Raw genomic sequence first — 18,891 nt, forward strand, 5'->3', positions numbered from 1 at the left:
GGGGTTCGAACCCATGCCCACCAAATACGGAGGATACGGAAAGGTCAGGGAATGACCACCGCATATCCCCCCCCGGAGTAATATGACCTTAGTTGCTAATGCTCCTAAAAACCAAATAACGAACGAACATCTTTGACATGGCATGTTGTTTGGATGAGCTTTGCAGATTCTCTTATATATTTTAATAGCTTCAATAGATTTGTAGTTTTGAAAATAATTTTTATAAATATGGGACCTGTGAAGAAAAGTGATCAGTATAGTGATGTTATTTGGTTTTTAGGAGCATTAGCAACTAAGGCTATATTGCCCTGGGGATATGTGGTGGGCATTCCCTGACCTTTCCGCATCCTCCGTATTTGGTGGTCACGGGCTCAAACCCTGGTTTAATCAAGAAGCGTGTGCTATGCACTGCTGCTCCTGCTCACCTGGCTACGGAGGCACCGTATAGTGATGAAAGAAAGCTAAACGCATCCATAAATATGTTAAATTTAAAAAGTAAATTATAAAAATTATTCAAAGCAGGCAGCAAAAATGGTGAGTGTACAGCTGATATTGCTAAGCTTTTAGGTTTAGTGTAGACCACAGTTCACACTATGTTATTAAACAGGGAAAAAATGAAAGTTGGCCAAAATTAGTCCTGGAGAGACCAAAATAATTCATAAATATACTGTTATTGTAAATTAAATGGAGTGAGAATTATCTTTGTGGATTCAAAGAAAGCAACACAAAAAAGGCTACTTAAGTCAAGAGTTAATTAATGAGAAAGTCAGAGTCATTTTCTATATCCTTAAAGAGCAACATCCAGCAATTAATGTGGAGTTTAATGTTAGCAGAGGTTGGTTTCACAGATATAAAAGTAGGACACATGTTAAACTGTAGATACATCATGGTGAGGCTTTTTCAGCTGGTAAACAGAAATCTGATGAGTTTGTTGCAGGTTTTGGTGATTAGTTGAAGGAAAACATTAATGAGCAGGTATTTAAATAAGTTTTAATGAAACTGGGAGTTATTTTGGAAAAAAATGTCTAAAAAGAACCTACATTACGGAAAATTCGAAAAAAATTATCAGGCCTTGTTGCTTGATGCTTGGCTCAAATGCTTCTGGGGATTTTAAAATGACATCACTTTTTAATTTATCATTCTGAAAACACCAGAGCATTAATGAGCTTCAATAAGGCACATCTCCCTGTAATTTTTAAGAGCAGTTGAAATGCATGTGTCACCAGTTATATTTTTGATGACTGGTTTAAAAATTATTTTACACTAGCTGTGGAAAGGTATCTTAAGAACAGAAACTTAGCACAAAAAGCCACCAGTGGCTTCCCACATCTGCACCTTGTGTACCAGTAATACTATCTCTCTGATTCTGCCTATGGATCAGAGAGGTAGTATTGATAACTTTTAAGTGTCATTGCTAACATTTAAGAAGTGCTTTCACACTACTGATGGTGATGACAAACCCATCTTCAAAGAATTCTGGATATCTTATAACATCAAAGTTGCCATAAATAAAGTTCCAAAAGCTTGGGACTATATGAGCACTAAATGTGTCATCAGTATGGAAAAATATGTCACCTGACATTTCTGCAGATTGAGGGGTTTCAGTCAGAGAAAGAAACAAGAAGAAATTCCACACCTTGTTGAAAATCTTGGCCTTGCAGGTAACAGCTGAAGATGTGGATGAGCTTGTGGGCTCTCATTCTTCTGATCTGTCTGAGGAAGAAATAGAAGTCATTGGTGACGCTGTTGTGTCTAATTCAAAGGAAGTTTGCCAGCTTGAGTCAAGATTAACAGGAGAAAATATTAGAAAGATCATTACAGTAGCAGAACAATTAAAAGATAATGCTTGGAGAAAGATTTACTTTGTGATAGGGTTTTCAAGTCAGCCAATTTTGTGATGCTGCAGTGGAACCTTACAGGGTTATTTTGTGTGGGATTGTAAAAGCTAGGCAGAACAAGTTGGCAAACTAGGGTGCACCCCTGCTTGCCTAGCCAAGATTATGGCTAGTTCATGGTTTAATAAATGGAGAGTGAAGAAATACAGCAATAGTGAGAGGCTGGCAGGAACAGGTAAAGGAAATAGTGAAGGATTAAAGAATGGGGCATCTACCAGATGAGAGCAGTAGGAGAGGTCCACTGATCTTGTCTAACCCCCCCCCCCATGTAGATAGAGCAGCCTCTGGTTGGTGTTAGAAGAGTGTGGTCAGTGGTTTAGCCCTCTGTCAATGTAGACAAGGTTTGTAGGCTATTACACCAATGTGGATCTTGGGTGGGTACCCACTGCTAGCAGTAATCCTAATATAAGAAAAAGGTTTGCAGCAGTAAACGCTCCATGCTGAGCTGATTTACTTGGCATCCACTAGAACCTTACCCTAAGGATTAGCACTTGGAGCTATGTACTTTTTAAAAAGTCACCCACACTGAGCTGGTTTACATCTGCTAGAATTGTACTCTTAAAGATTACTGTTTGCAGGATTATGCTTTAAAGAGTTAACCCACACCGAACTGGTTTACAAGTGCCCACCAGTTATCCTACCCCTTGGAGCCAAGAGTTAGCATTTGGCCTTAAGGAGGCAATCTCACACTCGCTTTGAGTCACTGATGCCAGCAGATTGACCAACTAGGAGAGGGTTTGCAACATTCAGAAATGCTCCCATGCTAGAAGCAGATCCCCATGTCAACATAATCTTCCTTACAGGTCAGGGTTTGTGGTGGAAAGGCTATAATAAATCCAACACCTTGGTGCAAGGGGCCCTGGTGCCAGCTTGATCCTGCCCTACTGGAGTGTTTGCATGTAAATAATATCCACAGTTCTTTGTGGCACTAGTGTCAGCAGTTAAGTGATGCTTGTGTGTCATGGGGTGGATCCGTAGCCAGGTGGGCAGGAGCAGCAGCGCGTAGCACACGCTTCTTGATTAGACCAGGGTTCGAGCCCGTGACCACCAAATACGGAGGAGGTGGAATGGTCAGGGAATGACCATCACATTCCCCGGAGCAATGTGGCTTTAGTTGCTAATGCTCCTAAAAAACCAAATAACAACAACAATAATGTGTCATGTTATTGGAGGTTTTTGGAACTGTGGCTGTAGTCTGGATCATCTATGGGCAAAAGCTTTGGTGGCAAAGTGCTTGAAGGGCTCTGACTTCTGCAATGAGGTTTTCTTGGCAACCTGGAGGGTTCTGATGTTGTTTAATAGTATACTCCTTGGTGCTTACCATTTTAGAGATCCAGTGTGCCAGTAATCAAGAAGGTAGTGTAGAGGTCGGTGTTGTCTTCCACCTTACTGTCTTGACATTTGGGATGAATCTGTTAGTCACAGCGCATTTCTAGGTGTTGTCCCACCTTGCTTCCTATATTTGTACTAGCTTCATCTGGATTCCCTTAATTTCTCTTTTCAGATTATTGGCTAAGTCTGTGTTGTTTCCAATAAGGTGAGCAGGTATTCCTTTTCACAGACAATAAGTGAAGTCCAGATATATTAAGGGATATACATAGTGCCAGCAATGGCCTGCAGAACAGGAGAGTGATTCCATCTTTCAGGCTGTGGTGGTGGTGGTGGTGGTGGTGGTGGTGGTGGTGGTTGGAAGGATTGGCCTTCGCAAGGAATCCAGGTGATGGACATTGATGGCCCTGTCAGTGTGCTGGAACCTGACTACAATATAATACGTAATTAATAATTTTCAAGAATGTCAATTTGTATATAAGTGCCAGAATCCTGCTTCTGAGACTCCAGTATGGTAATTTTGAAAGTCTTTGGCTGGTTCTTAGGGCATATGTGGTAGAAGATGATCATTTTTTAACCTTCTTCTACCTGATATCATCCATATTAATATAGGTCTTTGAAGCTGCCACAGACATTCTCACAGATATGCTATGATTGCTACCTGGGAGCCTAAAACGCTGCTGGAACTGATATTCGGGCGACACTCAGTCAAGTGAACCCATTTTTGGCAAAGTCCAGATGGTCTGTGACAGCCAAATCCTCTGTTTGCACCTTCACAATGGTGGGACTGTTAATAATCCTGGGTATAACCCCCATGTACAAGCACACTATGGGTGACCACACAGGTATGAAGCAACGTAAGCAGGGGTCGAGGTGTGGCACCCACACCACAAGGAGAAATGCCTCGCCTCTGTGTTACCAGGCAATACTAGATGGTAGATGACTCATCAACCAAAACACCACCACTTTGCTTATTGGAGGCTTGAAGTGGTGGAACCCATGTTTAGTCTCCAGAACTAAGTTCTGGTCAACCCTACCCCATCTCTTTCATCTTACAGTATGATTGATGTCTTTTGAGGTTATGATGAACAAAATGGCGAGATCGAAACTTCCTTACATTTTGAAGGTACAGGTCTAAAATGATGTTCGCAGACGGGCCGCTAGTTAGTACACTGGACCGAACCTATTGGTAACTCTCTAGGAGGGTTCCAGATCAGCTAGAGTATAATCGTGCTGCCTCTACTCTTCCAGATAGCGACTGGAGGGAGTCCAAGTAGTGTGTGTATGCGGGTCGGCACTGTTGAGGCCACGTTGTATCAAGGATCTGGGTATATTCTTACCATGTACACCATATCCAAAAATTTCATTACTTCATACAGCATGCCACCCCCCCCCCCCACTTTTTCGTACTACTAAATACACCATGAATTGTCAAACTAATAGAGAAAACTTATCTGGGAATAGATCTAAACCTCCCAAACACTTCCTAGTTCATTTCATAAATATATGGCACCTCCGTAGCCAGGTGGGCAGGAGCAGCAGTGCGTAGCATATGCTTCTTGATTAGACCAGGGTTCGAGCCTGTGACCACCAAATACGGAGGATGCGGAAAGGTCAGGGAATGACCACCGCATATCCTCGGAGCAATATGGCCTTGGCTGCTAATGCTCCTAAAAACCAAATAACAACAACATAAATATATGTGGTCTGTTCTAATCTCAATGATGCCCATTTCTACTTACAGTCTGCCAAACCCCATGTACTTTTTCTGACAGAATCTCAGTTATTAGTTGATTCAACCACTGCTCATATCAGTTGCCCAAATTATTCACTATATGATGCCTTTCACCTCAAAGGTGGTACTTGTCTTATTCTGATATTCCCTGTCAGAGACTTGGTAATTTGGAATCTCCTCTTTTTGATCTTCTCTGGCTTAAAATCTCTCTACCTTGTTCTGTCAAATTCATCTGTTGTCTCTACTGTTTGCCCAGTTCCACTAATCACTTGGAACTCTTTGATTTCCTCTCTTTGCAATTTGACTTTCTCCAGTCCAACTTTTCTAACAGTGAGGTAATTTTCCTTGGTGATTTTAATGTTCACAACTCCAGCCAGCTTCCATTTTCTAGTCACACAGGCCCAGCTGGTCGAGAGGCTGAGGCTTTTGCAATTATTAATTACCTTGCACAGATTGTTAATTTACCTACGAGAATACCATACAGCCAATATGCTTGATCTTTTTCTCACAAGTACATGATCGAAGTGAGTGGTCCTTTATGCACCTCATATCACAACTTGATGATTGTCTCTTCTCCAATGGATCCTTTATCTGATGGCTATTCCCAACCTCATATTTGACATTACAAGAATACAAAATAGGATGACCTGCGAGATTTCTTTTCCTTGGTCGAATTACTGTTTCAAAAATTCTGAAGTCAACGTTTGCTCAGACTGTGTCAGTGAAATTATTTTTGTAGGAATGGAATCCTTTATTCCACATTCCACCTTAAAATCTCGTCCTTTATCTAAACCTTGGTTTTCCAATAAATGTGCTAAGGCTGTTCAAGAGAAAAATGTTGCATATCCTAATTGGCTTGTTTCCAATTCTTCAGTTTCGTTTTCTGCCTACACCAAAGCTCGCAACAATTGTAAAGCAGTTATTAATCAGTCCAAACTAGATTTTGAACAGGCTAAGAGTAAAAACTTGCTTCTTGCCCTAATGGTAGCCGAGCATTCTGGTCTCTTGCCAAAGCTGTTGCCCGCAACTTTTGGCCATCTCTGCTCCCACCTCTCTCTCAAAACCAGATGGTTCTGTTGTCACTTCAGCAGAAGGATAAAGCTAACATGCTAGCATCCCATTTTTCTTACAACTCGGGTATTAATGATCTTGGTAAAACACCTCCCACAGTCCCCAACACACTCCATTCAGTGCCTCCTGTGGTCTTCCGTCAAAAGGATTTTAACGAAACTTGATGCCAGAAAGCTCCAGATCCTGATGGTATTTCTCCACTTGTTCTCAAAACCTGTGCTCCTGAACTTACACCTGTTCTTTGCTGCTTTTTTCACTTTCTTATTCCAAAGGTGTTTTTCCTTCTGCTTGGAAATTTTCTCATATCCAGCCAGTTCCTAAAAAGGGTGATAAATCTCTCACATCCAATTATTGTTCCATTGCAATTACCTCTAATCTTTCTAAAGTAATGGAGAAATCAATTAACTGCCAACTCTTAAACTATCTAGAAACCTTCTGTCTGATCAACTATCACCAGTATGGATTCCGTCAGTGTCGATTCTGGTGACATTCTGGCTTATGTTACCCATTTATGGATAAATTCAAGGGAAAAGTTCGGTGAAACACTCGTAGTTGCTCTTGACATCTCAAAGGCTTTTAATCGTGTTTGGCCTAAAGGTCTTCTAAATAAGCTTCCATCTTATGGCTTATCAACTGTGTTTTGCAATTCATTATCCAGTTTTCTCTCTGACTGCTCACTGAGGGTAATGGTAGATGGCTCTGTCTTCTAACTTCTCCACTAATGCTGGTGTCCCCCCCAAGGGTCAGTTCCTCCCCCACTCTTTTCCTCTTGTATATTAATGACCTTCTTCCATTGACCAAATATCCTATCCATAGTTTTGCTGATGATAGCACATTGTATTCCACTTTCCTTTTTGAGAAACTTTGCCCTGCTCAATCAGCTTCAACTTCTCTAAAATCTCCTACCTATTCCTTAAATGCCAATCTCCAGCTAATTCTCCAGTGGGGCAAAGACAACTTAGTTGATTTCAATCCTTCCAAAACTCAGTCTTGTCTTATATCTTGCAAACAGGATTCTTCTGCTCCTATGCTTATCTTTGATGACACTCCGATTTCTAGGCAAGATGATATATCTTCTTTGGGGATTACCTTGACTTCTAATCTCTCTTGGCACAAGCACATTACAAATATTGGTTCCTCTGCATCTAAAAAAACTTGGTTTTCTCTTTCACTCGTGTTACTTTTCTTCCAAACAGCTGTTCACTCTTTACAAATCACAAATCCGTGCTACCGTGAAATATTGTTTCCACATCTGGGGTGCTGCCCCCAAACCTCTCTGCGGCTTCTAGATTCCATTCAGAAGAGGGCAGTTAGGTTAATTAATGATTCATCTCTAACAGAGTCTCTCCACTCACTGTCTCATAGACGTACTGTTTCTGCTGCATGCCTCTTCTACAGATACTTCCGTGGGGACTGTTCTTCTGGATTGGCTTCTATAATTCCCGCTCTCTCTTTCAAACAGTCGAACATGTGCTGCCAACATCCATTTACTGTCAAACTTCAAACTCACAGAACCAACTTTTCTTCTTCCTCATTTATTCATTCAACTGCCATTTTATGGAACAACCTTCCTTTATACATATTTCCTGAAAATTACAGTCTACATAAGTTCAAGTCTAATGTCAAAAAATAATATCTTTCACCTTCTCAGCCTCCAACCCATGCACGGTACTAAGTACTATAGGTTGTGTTTGGAGTTTCATAAAAAAAAAAATAAAAAAACCCCCACATATTCAGGTGCAGACTGAAAACCAGCATATAACACAAAACTCTCTTACATTTATCCTCTTACTTTTGCCATGATATAGACAGACAGGATACAGGTGCCACCTAAATATAACAACTACCGGGACATCACTTTTCTTTTCTTTTTTTTTTTTCTTTTTTTTTACTACTAATCATAAAATTTCATTTGGTAATCACACGGTTTGCATGGGCGGCTTGACATTCATTCATGTTTATACAACTCAAATATAGGAAGGACATTGTGTATTATATATATTGTCGAGCGGCACTGGTGGTTTCCCCTACAGGCTGTGTATTATACATTGTTACACTACAAACTCTGTCAGATAACTAACATTATCTCTGTCAATGCCAGAGATAATGTTAGTTTGCATAGTGTTGGGTTGTGTTGGTCTGTTGGTTCTCCGGCCTTTAGCCAGGGTCCCCTTGTTGCAAGTCCTTGCCTCCGGGAGGCAGCCAAGTGTGGTTATTCGAAGTTCCATGGCAGGGTGGATCCTTGACTGCGACTAATCTTGCCAGTGAAAGTCCTAATGGAAAAAAAATAAATACTAGAAGAGGAAAGTGTGAAAGGGGGTGACAGTAAAGAGGAAGGGAACAGATGAAGAAGATTAAGGTGGTGGGAGGGCTGTCTAGCTTGAAATAGGAAATTAAAGGGATAGGCGAGAGCACCCCTATGGGAGGAGCCCAGCCTCAAATGATGGGAGGGACAATATTGAGTCAGTTTGGTGTGACATAAGCTGAGTGTGGGTGACTGTGTTATAATTTAATAACTGTGATGAGTATAATGAACAACTGTACAGACAAATAGTGGATGAGTAAATTAGAATGTCTTAAAATGGGAAATTTTAACTTCTCATCATGTTAAACCTACCTTTTAGTTCAGAATAGCTGCACAGAAGGATCACTGTACTATGTCTGGCAGTTGGCAGGCATGGAATATAGCAAGATGTAATATTTACGTTTGTGTTCTTTATTTCCATAAGAGAGTGATGCAGTCATAGCTTGACATATTGTTACAGCAGGATTGTTAATTGTGGTAACTTGCTGAAAATAAAACTTCAATAGAACACAACCAATGTGATATTATACAGGTGGGTGATTTGTGAGTGCTTCCTACCTGCTGTCTTATATTATGTGTGATTTCATACCAAGACGTTTTTTTCATTTTGTTTGCAACTTAACAGTTTTTGAGCTGTGTTGTGACTTTTTGTGATACTGAGAATGCCCACAATTAAAAAAGAAAGGTGGCACCAAAGAAAAAATGCTCTCATCAGTATGCATTTCTTAGCATTATTTGAAATCATAGGTTTCCCTGCCAACAAACAGTTGCCAGTGTTTATTGTGGTAACAAACATTTTCAAATGAAGCAGTAGAACTTTTGTGGTTTCTCACTCATCTTAATGTAAGACAAATAAACAAAAAAGGGTGAGCCATTGGAATATTTTATAAAACATTAAGAAAGATTTTCTATGAACTCAGAAAGCAAAAAAATAAAATAAAGGCAGACATTTCATTTTACTGCATATGAGCTAATTGTTAAGAATGGTGAACTGCATAACACTTGTGAAATGTTAATTCTGTCTTTGTGGAAAGTTATACTAATTAGTGAAACAACAGCATAGGGGCTTTATCATTGAAATATTAGGTGATGAATAAGAATTTCCTTGCAGTTGGTTGGTCTTGGCGCATTATAGCCTTAGTAGCTAATGCGCCAATAAAACCCAAACCAAACCAAACCTTGCAGTTGGTTGAGACTACAGTTATGGACAAGCCATGTATCAGTTAACTAAAGAGAGTTGCAAATTACTGAGGGGTAAATTACACTGAACGACAAATTTTGGGTCATATTTTGTTATGGGCATGAAAGTAAGTCTACTTTATAGATTTTGGGCTGCTAAACATGTAAATCATGCTTAAAATGGCAGGGTGGCTCTTGTTTTCAAAAAAGTAGTTTTTATATTTATACAAGATGGCAGTGAGATGTAGCTACGAACATACCTGTATAAAACACTGGACCTTTTCGCCTTTCTCTTGTATTCAGCTTCGGGAGCATCCTTTGTCACGATTCCAACAATAACTGGCTAACATGGTGGCACCTCCAATTGCTTCTGTATCTTTACTCCATCCCTGTGATGTCTTGATGGAAGTGCTCACCGTGTTCGTTGCTGACAGCACCATCGTTTGGTGGGAAGAAATCCAGGTGTAAGTGCTAGAAATGCATCTTCAATGACATCTTTCACCCCAATTTTTCACAAGAAGTGATGAGATCTTTCACAAGCTGCCTGTAGTTGCCAGCTTTAACATTTCCTAGAAAACCAGTCAAAACATTTCGAAAGGCTTTCCACACCGATTTCTCTCTATCATTAATGACATGTTCGAACTGTTCTTCTTTGAAAAGTTGCCTTATTTGTGGACTGATGAAAATACCTGCCTTAATCTTCTCTGTACTAAGTCTTGGAAATTTCTCTTGCTAGTATGTGATTGCAGGACCGATCACTTCCAAAGCCTTCACAAAATTTTTCATGAGCCTAGTTTGATGGGGAGTTCTGAAAGCAAAACTTTTTTTGATTCTGCCAGAGGTTCAAATGCTGCATTCTTCATTCCAGATGTTAATGATTTTTGTTGTGGCCAACTCCTTGTTACAACTATCCCACTCGCAGAGAAAGCAACAGTGCTTAGTGTAACCCTTTTGTAGTTCTTATAAAATGACAATTACCTTTAAATCTCCACATACCTGCCACTCACACTTCTGATAATGCACACAACTAAGAGGATATTCTCCATGTTTGCATATGTTTCTTTTTTGTGGACGGCATACATAGGAGGTATTGAAGGCTGCATATTTCCATTGTGTAATAACACTGCCTTAAGGCTAACCTTAGAAGCATCTATAAATGGTCACCATTCTTCAGGAACGTGCCTCACATTCATTGCTGCCATTAGACCATCAACATCCTTACAAACAGTGAGTTCACCTTCTGTTTGATGGAATTTATCATATTCTTTATTTTGAGTACAAAATGTTGTCACTTTCACAGAATGATCTAGAAGATTCCACTGTTGTAGCCAAAAGCTCTGCCTTATTTTTTGGCAGTTCAAGATCCCTGATGAGGTCATTAAACTCACTTTCTGTGATCTTATGTGGTTCAGAAGGATAAAGATTTGGACAAAATGGTAGTTTCCTTTGGTTGTTGTACTTCTTTGTGTATATCAGGTTAATGTTCATCATTGTCTTCATCAGAGTGTACTGAAAAACGGTCTGGTGATTCAGGAATAGGTAGTACTTCACCGTGAGGCACAGGATGAGTTGCACATGGTATATTTGATTACATTACTGGCCACTTTTTCTTCATTGTCATCCCTTTTCTAATAGGAGGCACCCATATACATAAGTCTGTGACATGATTTGTTGGCTCCCTCCATATCATGGGCATTGCAAAAGTACATAAAACGTCCCTTTCTATTCACCCATGCATTGAGTTTTGATGAACAGGTAATGCTGCATACGTATGGAGCCCAGTTCTTGTCCTGCTCACCTACTTTACATCCAAAGTACAAGAAGTAGGTCTTTTTTTATGGCCTGAGTTAAGGAACTCTTTATTGAAGCTAATGTGACTTCCCCACATACATAACAGAAGTCATCTGGACTATTCACACAATTACTGGGCATTCAAACAATTGCATGACACAAATACTATGCAAAAAGAAGGAATCTCACAGAGAACAAATCACTCTGTACCTACTCATATTTGAGGATTATTGCAACATAGTTGAAGATTCATTTGAGGCAACAACTTATCACGTGATGCAGAGCAAGGTGACAGTTGCCAGTCATGTAATAAGAGCATGGTGGTACTGAAACTGCGATGTTGCAATGCGTTTTTCCAAGAGCCATAGTTGATAATGTAGAGTAACTCACTAATGTGAGACCTCAACTGTAATTTGAAAACAAGAGCCAATCGACATATTTTAATGTGCTTTTCGTGTTCAGCAGCATGAAATTAGACAATATTAAGTATTTTTGTTTTCATAACATTTTACGTGTTGACCAGTGTTATCGAAAGTATGAACAATTCACTTAAATGTCATAAATAATATCATGTAAAAGTAATATTAACATTAATAAAAATAACATAGACATGAAATTGTATTCAATAATTAAAGTGTACAAATTATTTCTCAGTAAACTGACATATGGCTCACCCTGTACTTTGTTTAGGATATGTGAAATATTTCGATTATTTTATATTGTGAGAAGATATGTTGTGACTGAAACTTAATTTACCCAGAAGGGGAATCAATTTTTGCAACTCTAAGGCATATTTTGAAAAATACCATATGCCATTGATAAACCTTATTTTCTGAGCAACTGATGAAGCACCCATTATTGTAGGTTGATATTGAGGATTTACACCAAATTAAAATTGTGACAAATTCCTTAAATATGATCAGATATTTAAACAGTTGTGCCAAGATAATGATAAGCAGTTTGTTTGCTTGTTACTACATACCCGGCACCTCTGTAGCCAGGTGGCTAGGAGCAGCAGTGCGTAACACACGCTTCTTGATTAGCCGGGGTTCGAGCCCAGGACCACCAAATACGGAAGATGCAGAAAGGTCAGGGAATGACCACAACATATCCCCAGAGCAATATGGCCTTAGTTGCTAATGCACCTAAAAACCAAATAACAACAACATACTACATACCCAAGAATTCGTTAACCCTCAAAAGGGAATTGCTTGACATGCTTTGTAGAACTGCATAATAACCTGTTGTTATTTTAGAGTAATGAAAATAAAATTGCCAGATGCAGTGCTTCAGCTGGACTCAACTGCAAAAATATTATTTTGGTATTCATTAACACTTTGGATATTTTCAAAAAAAAATTGTTGAAAAATAATTTGTCTATTTTGTGCGCCGTCAAAGATGATCTTGCAGCTTATGATAGACAAGTTCGTGGATCACCTTTATACCCTTAGAATTGACAATAGGCTTAAAAGTGTATTGAGTACATTGTTACTTCTATAGCTTGTAATACTAACCCAGTAAAGATTTTCAAGCTAGTCACAGTGAATTAGTATTAATATTAGCCATATAGTGCAGGCAACCCAGGCTTTTGCTGCACTGGCTAAAAAAAAAGAATGTTTGAATAGTGACTCCTTTCATCATAAATTGTGTGTGATGTGAATATAAAAAGGAGATAATAGAAGTATTTTATGGTTAGTTTAAAACTCATTTCAGCAAAGATGGATATGTACAACTTTAGGAGAACAAGAAAATATCTTCTATCCATACTTGTGAAAGAAAACATTGCCCTTGCTAGCTTTCCCTATCTCATATCTACTCAAGAAGGGATTCGGTGCTTTCTAGTCTCCTGTCCAAGAAAAAGAAATTACTCAGAAGTAACAAAACGAGGAAATCTTCAGATGATCCATTTAAACTTGAAACCTGATTTTAATTCCCTGCTTTGTAGGCTAGGAACAAAGTTGGCATTTAAAACGTTTGTGAAATGTTTCTTTTCATATTTTTTTTTTTTTTTTTTTGGGATCAATAAATATGGTTAAATTTGATGTCTTTTTAAACATATTGTGAAAAAAATTTCATTGCTAAGTTGATAGGGAATGTGGATGATGGACTTATTTCAAATGGAAAAATGTAGTAAAAGTGGGAGGAAATCATAAAGAATCAAGAAAATGTTGAAGTTCATTGATTTATGTGGTTTCATTTTTGTTTTACTATTAGGTTGTAACAATGGTTCTATGTGGTTTTAGCATCCCTAACTGATTGAGTATCTCTTTGTTCGTTGCCACAATTTTTTTTTTTATATTATATGTCATATCAAATTATGTTGATAATAATCAATAATAATTTAAATAATCAATATATATATATTGATTATTTAAAAAATTATAAATAATTTTGTAAAAAAGGGTAGAAATGGATTTAATTAAAGGCTTGAAAAGTTTGAAAAATTAAATATATTTCAGTGAAAGAACAATTGTAATAAATGAAAATACCACCCTAATTTAAAAGTTTCTACATTACAACATGGGAAAAACACAACACTTTTTACACCATTATCACAACTTACAATACCATTACATACAATTTAAAAAATAATAAATCAATGATAAAAAAGTTTTTTTAGAAAATTGTAAACAGATCTTCAAATATGATTGGAAATAATACAAATGTATTATAATTTGTTATGCCTCACTCTGGGAAGTATGCCACCCTGTCATTTATCATACTTCCACAGCTTAGTCTCATTGTATTCATTTAAACTGGCATAAGGTCTTAAAAATACAAAATTATAGCAATTTCTTTCAAATAAATAAATGTATTGAATTAAAACACTAAAATTTTAAAAATGTTCAGTCAAAATATAAAAACCTTTCTTCTTCATTAATACAAAGTAAAAATTATTCTACTTTGGCTAATCCCAGGTCAAAGTAACAGAGTTACTTTGTTGTATGAGTGAATTTTACTTGTTTATGATTTTAGGATTAAACTCTGATTTAGCAAGTTGGATTTTGTTTATGATGCTTGTTGTAACATTTGTGTAAAACAGTTATCTAGCAGTCTGTCTATATACTTAGGGTAGGACCATATACAGTGAGGTGTGCACTTTTAGTAATTGCTGGAGAAGTGAATAGATGTCTAAGTATGCTCTTCCCCCCCCTCCCCCCAACCTGGATTATTTAGAGTTCATATCAAAGTTTGAATTATAATGGTCTCAGCTAAGTATCCCTTAAAATAGAGTTTTGTCATTTCATCAGTAGGAAACTGAAATCTTAATATAAGATTTTTAATTATTTATTTTACATGCATTCTAATTTATCATGTGAAGGATCCAAAATCCAGAAAGCCTCTGGTCCCAAGCTTTCTGAATTATGGATCCAGTGCTGTACATATATTCACAGTTACATACAGTTTCATGTCTTTGGTGCACCGTGATATTATCCTAGTAGATGACTGCAATAATTGACAGACTTGATAAACACAAATTTATTTTTTTATTTATGAGATTAGAAGCTAATATGCTCATAAACTGGAAAGTGAAACTAAAACTAAGGTTTTGGTTTGCTTTCGTTATCATCTCTGCAGTCTCAGGCAAATTGCTGCTCTTTTTATTATTCCACTAAACTAGGAAAACTGCATTCTCAGTTTTCCTAGTTTAGTGGAATAATAAAGTTGTGGAGGTACTTTTTTATGTGTGCAGATGAACGAAAATAAGAATAGCTGAAAGTGGTAAGGGTATGGTGTCTTGGTCATGAGTCATGGCTAGCTCACTCAAAACTAAATTATCCAATGAAGGATAAGGTGTTCCTTCCCAACAAACATCTGTTCCAGCTTATAGATTAAGGGTTTATTTTCACCTTTAAGCAGTTTGTCCATGACTGAAAATTTCCAAAAAATGCAAGAAAATATCAGAGGAAATTTTAGTCATGGCAAACACCTTAACCTGGAAGTGAATACCGAACATGTGAATGAGTTAATGGAATATCATAGAGAAAACCTCACGATCGATAATTTTATTGAGTTGTAGGCAAAAATGCTTACTGAAGAAAGGAATGATAGTGATCATAAAATCTCTGGTATCTCTTCAAAGAGCATGAACCAGAAGTTTTAAGGGAAATCACGAGGTTGGAAAAGACAGCAGGAGTCGTAGAGGATTCCAATTCCAACGATGAAAGAAATAATGCTGTCAGAGTTTTTATGATATCACTGTTTTGCTATAAGGTTTTTATGATGGAAAGAAGACAACTTTTCATCATGAAATTCAGTTTTCTCTGAATGAATTTGTCAAATGGGATTAATTTATCAGGTGTATACAGTAATTGTATTTGTTTTCAGTCTGTTTTTCACAATCTCCACGTTAGCATTATTGTTGCAAAAAACTATACATTTCTGCAACTGTAGTATCGTGGCATTAGCATGAACTTAAAACCATATATCTATGTATGTGGCAGAGGGAGCTCACTTTAGTGGAAAAAAAGGGGAGGGGGAAGGAACATTCTAATAAAAGGATTAAACTCACTGAACTAACAGAAAGCAGGCTGATTTGGGTAAAGTACCTTATTCTATAAACTACTAAAAGCATATTACATATGTCAACTGCACTTTTCTGTAGTGTATAGCAAAATTTCAAAGGAATGTACTGTTCCTCTTTAACATCCATCAGACAAAGCTAGCTGGTGGTGAAAAACAATACTACTGACTAAACAGCCACACAGGTAGGAGCATAGTTGCTCAATTAACCCCGGGGGCTCACATCTGGTGAGTATGGGCTTGGCACACCCAGGGTCTTGAGCTGGATATCATCATCATTCTTCTCTTTCTTGGTGATTCCCTTCTACTTTTGTCTCTCTCTCTCTCTCTCTCTCTCTCTCTCTCTCTCTCTCTCTCTCTCACTCACAGGGTTACTCGGGAACTTTTTTTTTTCCTGGTGCAGCATAAGCCTCAAGCTTCCTTGCATCATATGGATATTAATAATAATAATATAATAATAATGACTTTGGTACAAGACACATTCTGTGCACCATAACTATTACCCCAACCACCAGTGCTGATAGGTTGGTAATCCATGTTTCCTTGTGAAGACAGTCTTTCTTTGATAAATGTTGCTTGTATATATTATTCTAAATTTTACTTCTAGTTTTTATTCCAAAAAAAAAAAAAAACCTGAATAATGAACATTTTTGTTTATGTGACTTTTAACTGGCCACTTCATTAGGACCATGAGCTAGTGTCATGTTGGCCCAAAACACTGCTCGAGCACAGCATTCTGTGAAGTCAACTAGCTATTGAAAAGTGACTCGAGGAATGTTGTTTCATTTATGTAACATAATTCATAACAAACACTCAACCAGTACAGTTTTCCTTTCTGCTTGTAAAATGTATACTGACAATCATGCCTCTGTGGAAGTTCAGGAGATTCTGTCTGTTTCCCACTGCTGATGAACTGATTTGAGCATTAGTTGGATCACATGATTTTATGACACTTTCATGCACCATGTGACTGCTTCACTTTATGTATTTTTTCATAGATTGATACATACATCCAAAACTCCATGATCCTAATAAAGTGGCTAGCTATTTTATTTGTTTTATACATCATTAGGCCTGAATGAAACTTAAATAGAAGATTATTATATTTCAAGGGTGTTTTTTTTTTTTAATAGGTGGGTACTCTACGTTATTGTGGAGGGACACAGTTTGCTTCTGGTATTTGGGCTGGTGTAGAATTAGAAGAGCCACATGGGAAAAATGATGGAACAATAAACGGAATTACATATTTCAAGTCTGCCAGCAATTTTGGTAAAGTATTTAACATCCTTCTAAAAGAATATCATATCAAGTTTAGAATTTTGCAAAATCAACTTTATCTTTTCATTGCAAATATTAAAATTTAAATTTGTGTTATATTCTCTTTGATATGACTATAAAAATATGACTATAATTCAAACTGTTGAATTTCAGTTTGTAAATTGTGTTGCTCTACACTTATCCACTTGGGTTTATTTTATTTTGTGAAACACTGATGGAACTGATATACATATTGCACAGTGTAATAGACTGAAACTTTACAAACTTCAAATGCCACAAGCAATCATGAATTGGCAACAATAGGAAACATTACAGTTTCCATATTAACATTTTGGTGCAAACAGACAAGGAAGAAGGTTAATCAACTATTTCATCTTCAGCAATGAGTGCCTTTTTTATTTGGATGGTCAAGTGAATAAACAAAATGATAAAGTCTTGGAAAATAAGAAACCACACACTTATAATGGAACAATTTTAGTGAAATTCCCAAGTTGAATGGGTTTTGTGCTTGTAATCACAAAGGTTTATGGTCTTTTCTTTTCATATTCTTTTTTGATATGTTAAAAAACTTTCTTCTACCACAGATCATCAGTCCATACAACACTAAGATAGTGTATCTGCTCATTTTTCTGTTCAGATACCTTAATTTCTTAAATTAGTAGATGGGGTTCCTGGACTGCGTATCATTAGATTTTTTCCTCTGGGTCTTTCTTAAGAATCAGATTTATAAGTAACTATTTTATCAGAAGATTTATGTGAATTGAAGAATAGAATCAGTTACTACCAATTATGTAACAACTGAATATTAGAGTGGGTGTGACAAGACTGACTTTCATTGGAATTTATGCCATATATACCTAGTGGGAGTTATGTTGATATGTATAGTTCCTAATAAATCCTTCAAGACTAGCTTTCATTCTGTGCTTCATATAATACAAAGGTCAGTGCATATTATGCAAAAACCGATGATAATCTTACCAATTGATTGAAATCTGTAATACTGAGTTCCATGCTACCCCTGTACTCATGCACCAAGATGGAAGTGTGATCCAATTTTTGAATGCAGAATGAATAAAACCTGTTGAAATTGAAATTTATTGTGGAATGTTGACTCAGTATAGTGAAGCACATATGAGTTAACTCTGAGCAAGTCTACAAGTGAGTGAATAAGCATAAGAATGATATTTATAGTGTTAGGGATTGTCCTTGACAGGGCAGGCACATCATATCGTAACACTGGAAGTAGAGTTGTTGGGCAGTGGAAGAACTCATGAGGAAACCATCACATTGCTATTGAAGAAATGAAGTAAGCAAAGGAAGTAAGCAAACCCTTAGTCATAATTATGAGAGCATCCTTGGATTCCAGGGAGGTCCCCATGGACTGGAGGTGTGCAAATGTATTAACAAAGGGGGTTCAAAAGGTGCCACAAGTAACTATAGACCTCTTGGTTTAACTTGTGTTTGGGTAAAATAATGGAGTCACTGGTTAAAAAAGCATTCCTGGATCATCTAGACAAGACTGAATAGTTAAGACACAACATGAGTTTGTTAAAGGGAGGTCTTGTCTGACCATTTAGTATCCACATAGTATCCAATAATTATTGGATACTATGATTTGGTCACAAAGGAACTAGATGCAAAAAATAATGTTGATATCATATACTTGGATTTTGGGAAAGCTTTTTATACTGTTGCACATAGAAGACTGCTTAGATAGTATGAATCAGAGCTGAAATACTCAATATGTTCTACGTTGATAATAATATTAGTAAATTAATAAGAGG

General features: G+C 37.3%; 1 protein-coding gene across 1 annotated transcript in view; it reads left to right on the top strand.

Moving 5' to 3' along the window:
• Positions 1-18,891, top strand: part of LOC150087228 (CAP-Gly domain-containing linker protein 4-like) — a 224,021-nt gene that overhangs the window by 82,381 nt on the left and 122,749 nt on the right. Inside the window, exon 5 of the mRNA XM_090372414.1 lies at positions 16,963-17,098. Within this exon, the coding sequence (XP_090228540.1) occupies positions 16,963-17,098 (136 nt within the window). The remainder of the gene's footprint in view (positions 1-16,962; positions 17,099-18,891) is intronic.

The sequence above is a fragment of the Mastigoproctus giganteus genome, chromosome 4, assembly GCF_048544385.1.
Source record: "Mastigoproctus giganteus isolate SK-2022 chromosome 4, ASM4854438v1, whole genome shotgun sequence".
Classification (NCBI taxonomy): domain Eukaryota; kingdom Metazoa; phylum Arthropoda; class Arachnida; order Uropygi; family Thelyphonidae; genus Mastigoproctus; species Mastigoproctus giganteus.